Below are 13,520 nucleotides of genomic sequence, written 5' to 3'. Positions count from 1 at the left end.
GTGCATGGAGGCATTTGGATTGAGTGTATCTCGTCAGTGCTTCATTAAAGCGAAGTCAAACTAGAGCTTTGTCTCATTTACAGCAAGGAGGGATTAAAACCCTGTGTGGGAGCAGTGAGTTTATTCCACCTATTTATGGAGAACAATGTGGAAGAGGTCTTTTCAGGGACGGTTACTCTCCTGGAAATTTCGTTCACCACCGACCAATGACCCTCGCAGAAGCCAAGAGATACTTCTCCGCCCTGAAGAGCATCAAAACGTTCCTCCACAACACAGGATATGTTTAATGCATTTACCATACTGTCAGTGTGAATGGTTGTGAAATGTAGTTCTTTAGTTTAGTTAGATCTCCCATAAAGACATTTATGTTTCACAGAAGCAAAGCATTGTATTTTTTCAATAAAAAAAGTACCTTGTCTGTCTCCTTTTATATTAATAATAAAGCAAGTTAATCCCTTGATTCATTTGTGCATTTAGTTACAGTGAGTTAATTTTGTGTTATGGTCTCATGTTAATCTAAAAAAAAAAGAAGCAAATATCAAATAACTAAGACTACAAATTAAGAAAATGACCTATTGGGACCAAACTTAATTACAGCTGTTAACTGAAGGTTACAAAAAAAGGCAAAAATTCCTATATTTCTTTAATAAAATGATATAAAGAAAATCTCACCATTCAATTTTTTTAAAATATCTTTAAAATCTATACATTAACTCAACATACTGAAAGCATAGACTATATAACTGATTCACCACCATCATAAAAACAAATTTACAAGCAGGGCAGATCCAGATTATTTGGGAATAGAGAGTTGGCACGGAGAGCACAAAGATTTAGTAATAAAGTTTTTAATTGTTCGGTTGAAGTATATTATTCATCGTCTTGTTCTTGTTGATTAATTCTTTGCACATGAAATCATGGTGGACAGCAAATAGAAAACTCATTGCCTTTATCTGCATATAAGAATAAACACATTTTCATAGTTGTAATCAAACATTTTACAAAACATTTCTTTTGCCAAGTAGATAGTTTTACTCAAGCACAATAACCACCATGTTTGACTTTGCTCCCTTTAAGTAAATGTATCAGTGTAATACAATGGAAGAATTAAATTGTATGACAATAAAAAGTATGGTTGTAAAGAATTACTCACATTGCATTTATGGATACTTCATCTTCTATCTTTATTTCACTTGTACTTTAGTTCAATTCTCACCAAGTCATATAATTTGTTAGTTTTAAAATCCCCACAATATGAATTACTATGGAACAACTAGCCAATAAGTTTGTTGCTTTAACAGATTAAAAAAAACATTTTCTATTTACATTCATTCACCATTGTGTAATATTCATATAGCGTTTCATTAAGCCTATATATTTCATACAGGTCAATCAGATTTATTAGCTACAATACCTGTAAATATACTTCAATACTAATTCTTCAAGTAGTTTATTTTTATGTAAATATACATTTGTACTTGAGTGTCTTTTAACAATAGTCATTCTACTTGTAACTAAGTAAAATGTATGTACACATTTTCTGCCCTATTTCCACCTCTGAAGACATGTTTGCCCAACCGTCAGTACTTTATGTTGGTTAGTTACATTACTTTGAATACTTTGTCATGAAGTGTACAGTATATCTGTAGAACGTTGTTTTTCCACAAGGTGGCAGTATGATTCCACCGTCAGCTCAGGTAACAGGTGAGAAGATTTCACTCTTCATTTCACAATATTGGAAAATATGCTTATTTATCAATCATTCTTGAAACACTGTGTCATAAACGATGTGTCTTATCAATCAGTGTTTTCATATTTGTGGTGATACTGAGTTGATTCACACACTGACTCAGAGTATTGTAAGAGATCAGTCACACATGTTATCAACAGCAGGAAGTTAGAATTCCTTCAGATTGTGAAATGTAGAGGGAGTGGACGACCTATAATCAAAGTCATATTTAATCAGAGGAGAGTTCATATTTGAAATACTAACATAGTGAATACAAATTCTGCAATCAGCCAAAGGAGAGCTTGCTGTGTAAGTCTCTGACCTCTCTCACTAGGTCCGAGGTGAGAACCCCCCCCGCCTTATTGTTTTTCAGACAACCTGCCGATGCAGAACTGAGCAGCACAGGGCGGGATGAATGAATGAAATTGTTTGCCTGGAAAGGTGAGCTGCTGTAGGCATTCAATAATTCAACGTTTGTAACAGACGGTGCATCAGTGGGTGAACCCGCGCGGCCAAGGCTGATGGATCGTCGCTGCCAAAACAAAAAACTGAACCCCATTATTCATATCGTAATGAGATCTGTGGAAACTCCACAGCCGGTCGTCTCTTATGTCTCACCTGTAATCATTTGGCTTTGCCCCCTTACTACTGTGAATCTTTGACCTCTGGGCTGGTGATGTTTGACTCCTCAAACATTTGTGGTTTCACTACTTTTATTTGACATTTGACTTCTGATCGGCCATAAATACTGCTCTGTCCATCATCTATTATTGACGGCTGTGTAACCAAGGATGCCAATTCCACTTGGTGGCTTATTGAACGTAAACCCGATAATGCCTGTCGTAAGGAACAATGTGGCCACCACACCAGAGGAACCCTGGGTCACCTGTCAAGGGGGACCCAACTATTGTTAAAAGTGTTTGTGAACAACAGCGGCCTTCTGAATTTGTGTAATTAAAAAAAAATAATAAATCCACCAAGATATTTATTTTTGCCAGGACAGAAAGAAAGTACGATCATGCATGATGATCAAACAGGAAATACGAAATAATTTTTTTTAAATTATATTTTAAGCTACCTGATGGACATCCATCATTTATTCCATGACATTCATCTTATGGCTGCTGGATTTAGACTGGAATGGTTGTTTTTGGATTGTGGGAGGTAACAAGAGTACCAGGAGAAAACTCACACATCTACAGGGGGAACATGCAAACTCAGCACAGAATGGCTACCTAAGCCCACACTGGGAATATTTTCACTGTAACGCAAGAGTACTAACCCACTACATCACATGTTCATAACCAGAGTAATAATGACAAGTTGATTGCAGATTGCTCTTTAAACCCTTCTCCACTTTTTATGGCCGTAATTGACCTCTGATCTCCCATCTGCTCTAAGGAAGAAAGAAGAAGGCAAACACACCCTGAAAACACACACACACACACACACACGCACACGCGCACGCGCACGCGCGCGCGCACGCACACGCACACGCACACGCACACACACACACACACGCACACACACACACACACACACACACACACACACACACACACACACACGCACGCACGCACACAGCCATATCTCATTACAGCCCTCCTGATAGTGCAGCCAGTAGGTGTTGGTTGCAAGAGGAGGAGGAGGAGGAGGAGGAAAAGAGAGCAAGACAGTGAGCTTTAGAGAGAGGGAGAGAGAGAGGGAGAGAGGAGGAGAACAAGCAGGGAACCAGAGCCAGCGTTAAAGAGAGGGAGAACACTAACATTCAACAAGACAACAGGAGATACGCGTGGGAACAGCAGCCCACTGGAAAGGCAGAAGCAGAGAGATCGTGGCAGAGAAGGGGAGTCGGTGTATGTCAGAACCCCTGTGTCTGTCTCTGTCTCTGAGTGTGTGCAACAGCTCTGTGTGTTTCCACGGTTCTCCTGAGGCCGTGGCAGCCATGGCGTCAGAGCCAAGCACCCAGTCCAGGGTGATGTTCCAGGCGGCGAACAAAACAGAAGAGCCGGCACACCGCAAGCTGGGCAAGCTGACAGTCAAATACAACCGCAAGGACCTGCAGAGGAGGCTGGATATTGAGGAGTGGATCGACGAGCAGCTGCACCTGCTGTTTGACTGTGAGGTAAGACAGGACTGCCTCACTACACTGGGTTGGATGCTGGCAGCAAGAGAGGGCTCTGAACCATACGATGGGTGTTCGAGGTGGGTTATCCATCATATCAGTGAAATTACAGCCACGTATAGAGGAGAGATGCTGTGCTTCATGGGTGCAACTATGGGCACAGAAGCCCTCATGTGTCATCAGCCTGACTGCAGTGTCAGCTGTGTGGTGTGCACCATGGTGTTCCACCACAATGATGACATTATTTTACGGAGAGGCAATACTTAAGTCACCAGGAAGCATTTGCAAGCACATTGCAGCCTTAGTGAAACAGCTCCATCATTTCAGACACATGGTAACCATATGGTGGCATTAGCGATACAGGCAATTGCATAATAGGTTCGCACAGCGTGAAGTTGTACAGCTCAGACTCTAGTCTGAGTAACGATAGGGGCAAACAGCATGAGAGCAAAGAGCAATTTAAAACTGTAACTCTGGAATAAATCCTCACAGAAAGACAAAATAAAGCAACAACATTGGCGGAGAGAATATTTATATGTTTCAAAAGCATTGACATGTTGCAGATTCCATATCCGGCTGTTATTGTGACATCTGGGACATTATGTCATCTTTCTTGTGTCTGTCTGTCTCTGTGTGTGTAAGTGGGTGTCTTGTTTTGCTGTTTACTAACACATTCAATCACACATACTTGATAACTATGCAAGATTAAAAACTACACATTCAAATCAAAATTAACTATAATAATGATTTTTTAACACAACAGCATGGATTTCTAAACATCAGCAATAGTTGGTGATAACACAGAGCTTATAGCAAAAATATGCTCTTAATATTTCTTTGATGTGTTGAATGAATTGTGCCGTTGTATGAGTGCAGGGATTAGAGTGAGACATCAGCCAGGTTTCACAGATAGGCACACCTATAGACAACAACACAACCTTCATAACTCCTGTTCGGTGGGATACAATCCAATTATGTCAGAGGCTCCGTATTGATTTGCCTGGCGTTCTCAGAGGAGAAACCATGGCAACAGATGTCTCATCGCCCACATGAGGCAGTGTGGCACAGGGAAATTAGGGGTGTCTGATAGCGAGCGTGAGCTTCCTATGACGACGCACATCAGACGACAACACAGCTTTCCTTTCATGCCTGAGAGGGCAGAGACAAAGTGTAATTCCTCAACCCAAGCACAAGGCTCACAGACACCTCGCTACAAGGCGTCACCTTACACTGGTATTAAACCACGTGCGTATGGCTGCAGAACGTGAGCATGAATGCAGATCTGATGCCTGACAAGTGGTTTGGGAGAATTGTAGTGACTAGAAGGTAGCATCTCTTTATCAGTCGGGATAGTCAGGGATCAGCGAGGTTTGAAAATAGCATTTTATAGTTACAGCCGGGTTAAAGTATCACAACATCTCTTACCTCAATACTTATTTTATTAGATTTATTTCCCAGCTTCCTTCCCAGTGGTAATGCATGTTAATACACTTGTGAAGCTGAGGCTGGAATAAATCATATTAGTGAAAACCAGGACATGCAGATAACAACAACAGGTCTGTCTGTTCTTTTGATCCTGTCCCAGAAACATACAATTATTCCACATCTGCAGAGATTGGCCTTTTCCATTCTGGCATCAACATGACTGTAAATGTGCAGCACATGAACAGGACAGAGAGAAGATGTGGACGCAATGTTGTGATGGATGAGCTGACAAATTTCTTCAATTGATAAGTTGCTCTAATTCATGTGACCTTGCCACATGAGAAAATCAGGCTTATCTATAAAGCTAACAGAGAATGGATATTTGCATTACTGTGGAATTAGCTTGTTGGCTTGTCCGTGTACACTGACCACAGTGATGAATTTTGCAGGGGCTCAGGGGAAGGTTACTCTGTTGGTTCTCTGAGTCTTCCGCGTGGAAGCATTTACCATCAGTCCCCTGTGTCACTGCCTGAATTATTTAGCTACATCTCTAATTCATACAAGTGCTGCCTCGGACTGCAGAGGCCGCTTTCTTTGCAGACTTCACACCTTTTCAAAATAGGAAAACTAGGTAAAGGTGTGAAAAGCGGTTCTTCGTTATTCTTGGGAAGTTTGAGGGATTTCTGGGCTTCGGTGGTTTGACCCAAATGGTCAATTTGTGTTTCTTGTGAATGCCTGGTTGGGAAAGTAGACTACAGGACACTAAGAGCAATTTCTATTCAGGACATATTAGTCTTTGTTGGGTATAATTCCATAAAATGTAACTTTTTCAAGTAACTGGCATTTTTTTACATGTCTAAATGGCAAATGGACTTCATTTATATAATGCATTTCGACTGTATTAGCAAGCCCAAGGCGCTTTACATAGTTCATCACACTCACCCATTTACACACACCAATGGAGGCTGCAGTCATGCAAGGTGCTGTCACTCCAATGGGGTTCAGTATCTTGCCCAAGGACACTTCGGCATGTGGAGATGGGAATTGAACCTGCAACATTCCAATTGGGAGATGGTCACTCTCCAAACTGAGCCATGTCACCCCTGTCTAAACAATAGAATTTATACTAGAGGTGGCAAAATACTTTCACTTCAGGGGCCACATAGTCAATATTCCCATAAGGGTCAGAAGATGTTGTAAAAACATGTAATTTTTCACAAATAGTAATTCTTATTTTAGGCCCTGTGTACATAATACTGAAGACATTGTAGTTTGCATGCCAGGCCTCTAGTTGGTGCTGTTTTGTGTGTGATCTAACCTCCCAAACATGCGTGTATTTGTACAACAACATTTAGGATCCAGATGATGGTGGAGTAACTGTGTGCTCTTTGTGAAAGAAACAAATGTTACCCTTGGGTCCTCCATTACTTTTGTTGTCAATCTACTTGCCCACGTCCTTGAAAGCCATTGAATGCGGCGACACGTGCACATGTCCAGGACTGGAAGAAAAAAATAAATACAAGAAGCTGTTTCCCTGTTTCCACCAAGACAGAGAGCAGTACATTCTGGAGGTCATTTTAAAAGAGTGACTCCCAAAATGCAAGAAAAGTTTGCAGTTTTTACTTAAAATCTTGTCATGTACACCAGGCCATAAACTCTGTTTATACGACAACAGTTTAGTAGAAAACGTATCATTTTTGTGGGTTTGATTTGGCAATGTTTTGACAACGATGTCGGTTTATGGGGAAACAATAGAAACTGAGTACGATGTAGTAAGCATGCCAGGCAGCTAGTGGGTGCTGTTGTTTGTTTTCTTAATGACACCCCACATGTGAACAGCATACACTATAAACATTAGCAATGGCATTAACAATGGGCTGGGCTGAACTATAACAGTATGTTTTGTGTTTTCTACTACTGCTACTATTTCTACTTTTACCCATAATCCTATTATGCTATTGCTTCCATTACTTTTACTCCAACTACCCCAGTGCTACTACGTGTATGACTTTTACTATTTCTATCCATTACTATTACTATGTAGTTTATCCAAGTGTTGGCTTCATCAGTTCATGCTGTTTCCTTCACCAGGCTGTCTAATGATGCTGGTCTTCCATTTCTAATCCTACTTTGACTACTACTCCCAATTCTTCTTCTACTAGTACTATTACTCCTAATGCACCAACACTACTACCTCTACTATTCACACCACTACTCTTACAACTTGTATTGCTATTAGTTAGTACTGGAAGCTTTGTTCAAACATCTTTAGTTTATTTAATTTATTTCCAAAGCGTTCATGGGCTTTGCACAGCATGATCATGAACTGGGATGTTTCTCTGACAGCCGGACTACAGCATTAAGACTCTGTTGTTCAATTGCTTTTGTTTTGTAAGCAGCAAGCATCACATTAGGCTTTTTATCTGTTACGACTTGAAACGGGCTCAATTAAACTTCCTGTAGTTTCATGACATATTAAGCTTGCAGAAGTTTGCTGGTATGCCATTCTAGCAAAGCCGGCCACGAAACATTAACATCAAGCACAGTGTGAGTTCATTAAACACACTGTGTTTGCTCCAAAGGAAACTGTGCCCAGGAAAACCTGGGTCTGTTTTGAAAAGATGCTGATGTATGTTTAACTTATCAAGTCCTACACTTTTCCTGCTGGAGGCACGAGCTGCCCACATATCAAAATATTTATTAACTTTACCGAGGCACTGCAGCATACTTGAAGAGAGGAAAACAATGTGGAAAGGTCCGGCTCGGCCTGCAAGGAGGTCCAATCTGGCTTTGTGGTCATGCAGCTTCTGAAAATGACAAAGAAATGACTGTGTCATGTGATGTGCATGTTCGATTTGGCTTGAAGGCCGAGTGACAACATCTTTAAGATTTAGTTTTGGTAGTATTGGTTCTAGTAGTCAACATAATAGGAGTAATAGAAGTTATATGAGTAGTAGTAGTAGTAGTAGTAGTAGTAGTAGTAGTAGTACAGGGAATAGTTGGAAGAAAGATAGTAGTAGTAGTAGTAGTAGTAGTAGTAGTAGCAGAAGCAGTAGTAGTAGCAGTAATAGTATTAATAATAGTTGGAGTTATAGTAATGGCAATAGTAGTACAAGTAGTATTAGAAATAGTAGTTGCCTATGCTTGCTCAAGTGGAATAGTTGGGCTTGAAATTACTATGTTGTATGTCTCTCTCACACACACACACACACACACACACACACACACACACACACACACACACACACACACACACACACACACACACACACACTATTCCTACAACGTCTACTCTTACCACTACTACCTCTACCAGCTTCTACTACTATCTGTTCCAATTGCTAAATTAATCTCAGTAGTAATAGTAGTTTAGTAGTAGTAGTAGTAGTAGTAGAAGCTGGTAGAGGTAGTAATGGTAAGAGTAGATGTGGTAGGAGTAATAGTATTAGCAGGAGTGGTAGAAAGCTGAGTTTTATGAATAAGTAGAGTTTGCTTGTTTGAAGCACTCTGAGCTGCTCTGAGCTGTCCAGTGATTTTTGCCTATCCTATAATCAGCTGGGATCAGCTCCAGTTTCTGTAACTTTAACTAAGTATAAGGCAGTATAAAACATGGCAGGATATCACAGAAAACATTTTTTCAATGCATGGTAATCGTGAAACTTTCCTGGATCAAGAGGTAATTTTTTATCTTAACTGCCCATTTAGAAAAAGGTCGGTTTGTAATAATCAGAAAACCACTTCGATATTCACGACTCTAGTCTTAGTACCAGTATTCATTTCAGCCTCAATCTGTTGCTTTTAACTTTAAAAAGTGCTTCTCCGACATCCTGCCCTGAGGCCTCATTAGGATGTTGTTTTGCTCTGACAACGAAAGCAACTCCCGACAAAGTGAAAACTTTGGCTGTGTACAAACACTGAGAAAACTTAGGGGAAGGGTCCCAGAAGTATCACGCTCTTTCAGCTCTGTGAATGCAGCTCTTATTGATATTCATTGGGGCTCTGCGTGGCCTTGCTGCAGAGACAAAGAGCACATTACATTAGAACAACTGTGCTTATGCCTGCATGTCCTTTATTTACTGAACAATCATACAATTTCCACACATGCTTTATTGATTGAGTTCAGCTAAACCATTGCACTGGTTAAACTATAGTGTAGAATCCCAACAGGGTGCATCATTAATTTCAGTTGGGTAGTTCAGAGCTTTCTTTAATATGAATAATAGATATGTTTTATGGAGTGAAGATTAACTGCTCACAATTAGATAACAAGTGACATGAAGTTTAAAATACCTAAAAGTGCTTGAACGAACCCATCCACAGCCTCACTGAGGAATGGTAAAGTAAAGCTATAGAGGGACGTAACAAATTGCAAATACTCATTACTATATTTAAGTTGGATTATGGTCGTAATCAGTCAGAATCATTAAAGTATTAGTCGCCAAAATGAATCTAATCCTAAAGTAAAGGGACTGGTTTGGTGACAAAGACCAACATAAATCAAGCAGTAGGTCAAGAAATAAATAGACATTTTTCACATGACTGCAAATTAAGTAAAAAGAGATTTTCCAATGAGGTAATTTGAATTATACTAAAATCTTTACTTTCAATTTAAATACATTTTTAAAAGGTTAATCTTCAGTTGGTTTATTCTTTCACACAGAAAATTTCTGTTTAATGTCGAAACCTTTTTAGAAATATCACATTTTTATGTACTCCACTGTTTGACAAATGTGCTCCTTTGAATAGAGTCAAATGCCTCCTTTTGACAACCCAGTTAAATACATTTTAAACAGTACTTTTACTTGTAATCGAAAACAATGTGATTTAACAGTAGTTCCATTAGATTTTCTGCACACTTTCCACCTCCACAGTATAGAAATGTACACCATAGACAAAAAAAACCAACAACAAAAACCCCTCATGAGTTCTGCTCTGCGCTTCATCCTGCCGACATCAGCAGAATGGTACAGGGCCCAAACTGGCAGCATGTATCAATTAGAGGGGGCACGGGGGACTGTGAAGGTGGGCCCATCTTATCCGCCACTCAGCACTTCCACATTGATTAGCTCTCTTCTTATCTTGAAAGCAGCGCGAGTCCCGTCCTCTCCACCCATGAAAACTCCCCAACCGGAAAATGTTCCCCCTGAAAAGAGGCCTCACTTGTCAGAACGTGTGCGTACGCCTGCTGACTCCGCGTATCTCCGTGTTCAGGATCCCTCCAGCCAGCCAGCCAGCACCTCCTCTGGCCCGCTAAAAACATGTAGTCAAAAGGTATTAAGAGCTTTGTCACTGAGTGATTATGCTGCTTTATTTGCTGTTGATGAGTGGGGAGTCTGCCGTTTATAATCTTTACAAGATTGGCCTTAATGTGAAGCCTGGGATTGTTTGGTTAATTTCTACTTTGTCTAATTGGATAAGAAGCTTTGTGTGGATTTGGTTAATTTCATGATATAGTGTTTTATTGGTTTAATTGAAGCAGACATCATCCTATGAATACGTATCATCTCGGACTGCAGTTTTTTTTTTAAAGTGGAGCTTGTTTCAGGAAAGCAGAGTAAATCTGGGGGTTCAGGCGTTCCTGTTTTCTGTTAAATTCTCCAAACTTTTAACTGAATTATTTTTAAACAAATTTTAAAGCCTAATGGGTAAGTGTAATAATCTGGATAATTAAAGTTAAGAATGTTATTACAGATGAAGAGTTATATAAAGATCAGACATTTCAGATTGAAAGCATTTAACAAGCTCAAGGAGAGTTCTGCTTTTCAGTGCTTATGGATCTCATTATCAGTCGTATCTATTTAAGCAAATAGTCCGACGTCTGACAAAAAGTCCATTCTTGGCGTGAGACAAAAGACGTTAAACCTGACATTTGAGGTCAGGCAAAGTGGCTCAAGCTCTGTGAGGGTGTGTGTGTGTGTGTGTGTAGACGGGGGTTCACTGCTCTAGAAAATATTTAAACTGGAAACAATCTCTCAGTAACGGCTGAGCAAAATGCCAGCAGGTTAAACCAGCCATGAAATCTGACGGTGGCATGTGGCGAGTATGGCCTCCTACACTTACTCATGCCTCGATGCTCCTCAGCTTTGCCCTGCACATCAATCACATCTTTATTGCCAAGAACTCCAGCTAGTTTCTTTTTTTTTTTTCCACCTTAATTTCAACTATGAGCTGAGATGATGTACTGCTAACAAAAGGTAACATGTCAGCGTTTTAAAGCCTGACAATACAATCGTTTGTGGAAATCGCAGCCTTGGTTATCACTTCTTCTGTCTTGTGAAAGACTGCGCTCAGTCATGTGGACACTGAACAGTGCCACTTACAAGGGCTGTCGTTGCCGGCAGAAATGGACGGATGACCACTGCGGTAATTAGGAAACACTGTCCATAACCTATTTTTTTCTCTCTGCTGTCACAGGAGGAAGAAATGCCAGAGTTAGAAATTGACATTGACGAGCTCCTGGAATTGTCGGATGAGGGTCAACGAACTCGACTGCATGTAAGATTCACATTACAACTTTTATAAGTTACTTTGATTCGGAGGCAGAGCTTAATATGTGGCACGGGGGGGGGGGTTTCCAGCCTTTCCAGCTTTTTGTTTACTATAAACATATTGAAGAAAACCATGTAACAAAGAGAGGAAACCTAAAAGAGAAATAATGGTGCCAAAGTTGATTTCCTCTTAAATATCAAAGAGAAAAATACTTTTCATGCCCCCTCCTAATGTGCATATGTAACTGTCTGTTGGGCAACAGCTTTCAAGAGCACTTGACCCTTGTTAGACTCCAGTGTTGCAATGTTTGCAGTGAAAAGTGTCAGTGAGCTTGTTTGTGCTTGTCGTCTTTCTCAGGAGTTGCTGCAGGAATGCGGGAAGCCAAAAGAGGTGAGACAGAAATGCTTCCAATATACGAGTGAAACTACATGCGAGGAAAAACTACTGCTAGGGGGTGCATCTCAAAAAAAACCGATACATTAGGAAAGTCAATTTGTTATCATAAAGGAATCGAAGGAGAGAATCTTCTGTGATTTTCAATGTACTACATACACTTGAGGATGAACTCAATGTGAACTTGAGTGACATCCCATTCTTAAACCATAGGATTTAATATGTCGGCCCACCGTTTGCAGCTGGAATAGCCACAACCCTTACAGGAAGGCTTTTAACAAGTTTTAGGAGTTTGTTTATGGGAGTTTTTGACCTTTCTTCCAGAAGGGCATTCGTGAGGTCAGACACTAATGTGGCATTATTCTTCATTTTGGTTTATAATTTATTCAAATCTGTAGCATGTCAATATATTGGAATAGTTTTTTTTTCATATACAGTAAGTGTTCTTTTTAAACAATTCTGACATGCAGCTGGAAGTGAAAAAAGCTTTGCCGTCAACATTATGACAAAGATGTGCTTTCTCCCCCGCAGGATTTTATCAACGGGCTGCTCTACAGGATAAAAGGTCTACGTAAAATGTCAGGTCCCTTGAAGAAATAATGATAGGTCAAATTAAGAATCAAGACACCGTGGAGCTTCTTATCCTTCTGTCTCCGTCTGGATGCCTGTGTGCTCGGTGGTTCAGGGGAACTCTGTCCCGCCTGCTTCCTGGGTCAGCTTTTCAATTGATTTTTTCTTTTTCTTTTTTTATTATCAATCCATGGACTAATAAAACATTTAGTCTCCCATTAAGATACCAATAATGTACATGTGATAAAAAAGTTGTAACAACTATTACTAAGACAGACTTTTTTTTTTTGGTGGAAGACTGTATATTTTTGGTTGCCTATTTATGTACATAAATATTTTGTTCTGATAACAGTATTGTCACAATAAAGCGGAACATTTGCAAAACAAAGCTGTTTGTTAATCATAGAAACAGTTACACCTGATTTTCAGAAAAAGTGATCAAATCTATTTTTACAATCACGTAAAGTTTGAGTGCGATGCTTCCTATAAAGAGTTGTTGGGCTTTTTTTATTTTTAATTGAGAAAATACAGGAAATCCAAAAGCCGGGAAACATTTGTACTTAACATTAGACGGCATCTGTGTCAATGTGTGTGAATGTAATTAACAGTTTAAAGCACTTTGGGGCCCGCTGGTGGAAAAAGTGCTATGTAAAGTGAAATCCATTTCCCATAATAACCTTTACACAACAACTTGCCTTGGTTTCCGTGTGAAAAACACACTAGTCTGTTTGGAACATCTTGTACTGACAACGCGACCAATTGAGACCAGCAGTTAGTTTTATTGATAAA

The 13,520-nt window shown here is 39.9% G+C and overlaps 1 protein-coding gene across 1 annotated transcript; it reads left to right on the top strand.

Moving 5' to 3' along the window:
* The first annotated feature begins 3,348 nt into the window (after positions 1–3,348).
* ppp1r14d (protein phosphatase 1 regulatory inhibitor subunit 14D) lies at positions 3,349–13,416 on the top strand. Its single transcript, XM_080480343.1, has 4 exons — positions 3,349–3,854; positions 11,694–11,774; positions 12,126–12,158; positions 12,693–13,416. The coding sequence occupies exons 1-4, from the start codon at positions 3,588–3,590 to the stop codon at positions 12,759–12,761; spliced, it is 450 nt and encodes a 149-aa protein (XP_080336469.1). The 5' UTR covers positions 3,349–3,587; the 3' UTR covers positions 12,762–13,416.
* The last annotated feature ends 104 nt before the right edge of the window (positions 13,417–13,520 follow it).

The sequence above is a fragment of the Lipophrys pholis genome (genome assembly GCF_963383615.2).
Source record: "Lipophrys pholis genome assembly, chromosome: 14".
Classification (NCBI taxonomy): domain Eukaryota; kingdom Metazoa; phylum Chordata; class Actinopteri; order Blenniiformes; family Blenniidae; genus Lipophrys; species Lipophrys pholis.
This window is presented reverse-complemented; position numbering and strand designations above follow the sequence as displayed.